The 5,269-nt window shown below is 44.4% G+C and overlaps 1 protein-coding gene across 2 annotated transcripts in view; it reads right to left on the reverse strand.

The window, feature by feature from the left end:
- LOC119308766 (bifunctional aspartokinase/homoserine dehydrogenase 2, chloroplastic-like) overlaps window positions 1–3,781 on the reverse strand; it is a 14,423-nt gene extending 10,642 nt beyond the window's left edge. The window contains exons 1-4 of one of the 2 annotated variants that reach the window (XM_037584909.1): window positions 3,627–3,781; window positions 2,337–2,399; window positions 1,881–1,945; window positions 313–687 (exon numbers count right to left, since the gene is read on the reverse strand). In XM_037584909.1, the coding sequence (XP_037440806.1) occupies window positions 313–687; window positions 1,881–1,945; window positions 2,337–2,399; window positions 3,627–3,706 (583 nt within the window). In that variant the 5' untranslated portion in view covers window positions 3,707–3,781. Of the gene's footprint in view, window positions 1–312; window positions 691–1,880; window positions 1,946–2,336; window positions 2,400–3,626 lie in introns of both variants that reach the window. The other variant, XM_037584908.1, reaches the window with a different exon arrangement.
- Between the last annotated feature and the right edge of the window lie 1,488 nt (window positions 3,782–5,269).

Consider the following 5,269-nt stretch of genomic DNA (forward strand, 5'->3'; position numbering starts at 1 on the left):
AGGGGAAGCGGTGGACAAATTGTGACCACTCAAACAAATACAATTCTTTTTAACTTTTACATGAAATAAATTCAAACAAGACAATGGTGCTTCCAATGTAAAATTAAGGCATGAAAAACTCAGGATCTGGCAGACATCAACGATCTCCCCCATAACAGCAATAGCAATAAAAGAAAGAATCCAACAATCAGAGAAAGAGCATATTTCGAGGGGTGCTATAAAAAAATATTTTTTTGAGGGACCTAACAATCAATCAAGACTAGCCACTTTAAAACAAAATACCATGAATTATGAGGAATTAATATCTCAAACCTATATAAATAGCACGGAGCATTGCTCTCAGGTTACTGATGTCCGAATGCAACTGAGACAAAAATCTTGCAAGGTTTTCTCCATCAAGAAGATCTTTCGCTGCAGCCATATGCTTCTCAAAAACTTTATCCAATTCTTCTGTGTAAGAATCATCCCTTGACTGAGCCTTATGCACGAGACTGTACATCATGTCAGTAACTTTGGACATTGCAGAGACAATTATCAGCTTCCTCTCGGAAGAGTCACCAAGAACTACATCAGCAACATTCTGAATTCTCTGAGGTGTTCCCATGCAAGTGCCACCAAACTTGTGCACAGACCACATATCACCTTTTGGAAGATAGGTGCTGACTTCAACTTGTTCAACTGAAATGGCTGCTGCAGTAAACAGCAAATCTTAGATGGTTACAACGTACATGTCTGGTTGATAGAAAGGTTTAAACTGTATGTACACCTAAAATATAACACCAACCAGAGCATATGAAATTGAAACCTAAGATGAAAAGCAGACATAGAAGAACCGCAAAAGCAAGGTCAAAAAGCGCTAAGCGTAACTCCCTAATTTTGCCTCTTCATAGCGCCTATGTTGCCTATATTGTCTCAACGTAGCCGGCCCCAAGTCCAGGTAAAGGAGGAGGGTTGTGATAGGCTTGGCGAGACAACATCAAAACTTAGCCACTCTTATGGAGATGCCACTTCATAGTGCATATCTCGCAATAAGCGCACGATTAAGCACTAGGAGTTCTGCTGTCACCTCGACAACGTCAAAACTTAGCCACTCTTATGGAGATGCCACTTCATAGTGCATATCTCGCATAAGCGCACGCCTAGCACGATTAAGCACTAAGCATTCTGCTGTCGCCTAGCGCCTAGGTATGCTTAAGCGCATGCCTAGGCGTGCTTTTTTTAACAATGGACAAAAGTAGATGTCCCCAAGAACTAGGAGATGCTAATGAGAGCCTCCTATTTGGACCCAATGTTATAAATTGGCCCTCCTGGATATATTAATCTGGCTCTGCCCCTGGATATCCCAAAATAAGTTGATGCTACAAGATTGAAGCTTTCCCTTGTAATGGTGTTATTGAGATGGACAGTACCAAACCTGTTCATGGGCCTGTGGCCAGGCTGGGTTTGAAAACGAGGGCATGAACTGAGCCTATGGACCAGCAAGCAACTAAATTCATATTCTATTTAAAAATATAACTGCTTCTTTTTTTATTAGAAAATGTAGGGAAAGGCTGCGTACTATAGACCCAAAGTGGTCGGACCCTTCCCCGACCCTGCGCAAGCGGGAGCTACATGCACCGGGCTGCCCTTTTTTTGGTATAAACTAATATTTTTATTGAATAAAAGTAGGGTAAAGTAGAAAACACTACTTGTTTGGATTTGTTCTCGAGTCAGGTTGGGCTCAGACCAAGCATTTGAGGCAGCCCAAACGTGGCCCAGCCCATAGCCAAGCCTTTGACAAGGTCTGGATATATCAAAATGCAGACCAAATTATAGTGTTCAAGAAATAGTGTTGGTGGAAATAGTCTCAACGTAGCCGGCCCCAAGTCCAGGCAAATTACCAGCAGCTGGTGTGAGCAGATTCTTCGAACCATGTCTTGGCAAATTTCCTTGGGAGTGACCTATCCTGAACAAGATAGTGAAACAAATATGGGATATTAGCTGAAATTTGGCGAGGCATAACTGACATCAAAGTAGAACTAGTGAAGAAGTACAATATCTATATGGTAAAACTTGATGCAGATGGGGGCAAAGCACAAGAGTTCCGAAGTTAATTACTCCGGAAAGGTTGAGAATATTTTTTAGGAACAATGTAGTCGACGACATTGAGAAGATCAGAAATAGAAGATTGAGCATGCAACTGGGGCTTGAAATGCCAGGTGGAGCAATTGAAATGGTCAAATGACAGCATCGTCGTTGACCGTTCAGAATTTGGATACTGGATAAATAAGCCAGATCATTTCTAGTTGAAAGGAAATTAATTAAGTCACAACAACACTTATTGCACAAAACACTACCTTAGAGCTCCCTTAGGTCGGTCCTGATTTATCTCACACTTCAAACATTGTGAAACTACTTCCCTGAAGATTTATCAAGCAGCATAACGTTAGTGTAAGATGATATGGACTGAAAGAGCGGCAGTAAAAACTTCCAAATAAAACAAATAGTGACAGTGGTGCAGAATGTCCAATCTAAGAAGATACAACTTGGCAAAAAAAATGGCATTAACTAACTTATCTCCACTGAAAGTTCACAATCATGTTATTGATGGAATGTATCATTAGTAACCTATTTATTTTATAATTGAAGTAGACTTGTATATGGAGCACAAGTTTCAAACTGTGACTCATCAAGAACTCAAGACGAAAATGATATGACATGCCCATTTCTTGATCCATAGATCGATGTTCGTTACTTCAGATTCTGGTTGAAAACTCCAGCCAAATGAACTGTCCATTTCAATACTTCCAGTCCTTGCTTCAAAGATACAAACATCCTACCAGGTCAAGGCTAACTCCTAGCAACTATCATTACTTACACCATGCATAAGAGAATGGGAATACACAGGTTGTTGTGTTCATACTAGTATGATGCGCACAAATCACATCTCAAATTGACTTGACTATTTATACACCTTTCAGAGCATGTTGCCATAGTAGATCGTTACTCCCGACATTTGGAGTTAGATCAAATTATAAACATGTGCGCCATTATCAACAGTTTCCTTTGACTGTTACTTTTTATATGTGTATGTTAGTAAACAAATTATTATTTCAAATAGTATGTATTATGAAAATATTACTCCTTTTTTGCGAAATATGAAAATATTACTTCTGACAAGACTAACAATGCTATTTTCATCCAACCAATATAAGTTATAATAATTTTTCGTACTTTGGTGGTCAGTGTTAAAACAGTTTTGACTGCAGGGGTTAAAGGAAGCCATGCACTTGCCGAAAACAGAGTTAGTAATATCTTTGACAAGCTTATATGATGTCCATCTCTGTCCAAGAAAATCAAGCAAGTCTATCCACACCGTAGATAGCACAGATTCCTGATGTCTGCGCCGCATCAGAGCATCGTCAAATTACCAAACACGTAAGAAGCCCCGTTTAGTAGGCATCTAAACAACATCCCCCCAAATGAAACCCAGGAAAATCGCGCCCACCGTTAATACATTATCGGCGTATAAGATCGCCGCCAGCACTCGACGTGGTCGAATCGGCGACCGCGCCGTCGGAGCTTGTTGTGCCAACAGAGGATCCTATCGACGCTAGCGGCCAGGGAAATGATGAGAGGTCCCCAACCTGCCGGAGGCGGACGGCCGGAGCCTCCGTCGATGGGCGGCGGCTGGCGGGACGGGGCTCGCGACGGCGAGGCTCCGCATCTCGCGGCGGGGCGAGGCGGCGCGGACGGCGGGGAGAAGAGGGGGGGGCTCGGAGTGGGGAGGGAGGAGGCGACAACGGGGAGAGGCTAGACGCCAAAAACCCTGCTTTAACCCCCCGCGCGCAGGCCGCCGCTATCACGTTGTCGAAGCAAAATATAGTGTTCACGAACTTTTTGCCTTTCGAGAAATTCACGAATCTTTTTGTTTTTCCATTAAAAAACGGAAATGTTAACGCCCACACGTGTGGGCGTTAGGCATCTCAGTCACACGCATCCATCGCCGTCCAACAGTATCTGCACGAATCTTGGCACGTTTGGGTTGATTTTGTTTGCCACGTAGGACAAGGCGTGTGTGTGGTGTGTGACATAGTTCGCCCACACGCCGGTTGCCTCCCCGCGGTCAGCTGTTGCCACTCGGGGGCGTGCGGTGGAACTGCGCCCGCACGCGACGCCCATTCGTTGTTGCCGTCAAACATGTCGCGCACTTCGCCCTCCCCCTCCATCACGGTTCCATTTACTCTTCCCCTCATTTACCCGCACAACCCACCCCGCAGTTCAGTCGATTGAAAGAGAAAGCGAGAGGAGAAGGCGATGGCAGAGGCGGAAGAGTCGACGGCATTCGCGGCCGTCGGTGGGGCTCGCCGGACCGGAGCGTCCTCGCCAGAGTGCCTGCAGGTTGAAGGTAATGCTCCCTCCCTCAATCGAAATCCTGCCTGCATTTCTCCTTTCCCCTCCATGGTTGAAGCTTCGCTCAAGATTCGTCGAGATTCAGTCGGGCTCGCCATGCGCCGGCGTTCCCGCCGGCGGCGGAGACTTGCGCTTGCCGTTTTCGGTGGCATTGAGCAGTTTCGTCGCCGCCGCGGGAGCGGCCACGCTGGTGTGGTTCGTTCTGTCCGGAGCCAAATGCTGGTTGTGCTTTGGAATTAGGTCGTCGTTTTCCAGTCTGATAGTTGCCCGTTGCTTCGGAATGCTATTTTGCGATTAGTGTAGTGAGAATTTTGTTGATGAATTTCAAGTTATGGTAGTTGCCATTGAACCCTAGATATAGGTAGTTGTTTTCAAAACGCAGTATGAATGCGAACGCGGTAGTTTCAGTAACTATTTGTACCGTATGGCAAATAATTTCCTGATCGAGTGTGATAGTTGCCACAAATACGTTTTTCATGTGGCAACTAATTTTGTGCACATGCTATTGTTGTTGCCACGCTGCAGGCATGGTAAAATATAGTAAATATGTAGACATGGCAATTTCAGCAACTGTGTGCAGTGAATGACAACTAACTTCCACATCAGTTGCGGCACTTGCCACATATATGCTTTTTCATGTGGCAAGTATCTTCTGTGAACACAGTATGTCTATTGCCATGTTGTAGGCAGGATCATGTGGCAAATTAACTACTCTACAGACCTAAATTGTGTGTGTTTGCCACGATGACATGCGGCAACTGACAAAATAATATGGCATGGTAAGGTGTAGTAAATTTGTAGTCATGGCAGTTTCAGCAACTGTGTGCACTGGATGGCAACTAATTCCCACATCAGTTGTGACAGTTGCCATATATAT

This window comes from Triticum dicoccoides, chromosome 5B, assembly GCF_002162155.2.
Source record: "Triticum dicoccoides isolate Atlit2015 ecotype Zavitan chromosome 5B, WEW_v2.0, whole genome shotgun sequence".
In the NCBI taxonomy this organism is placed as follows: Eukaryota; Viridiplantae; Streptophyta; class Magnoliopsida; order Poales; family Poaceae; genus Triticum; species Triticum dicoccoides.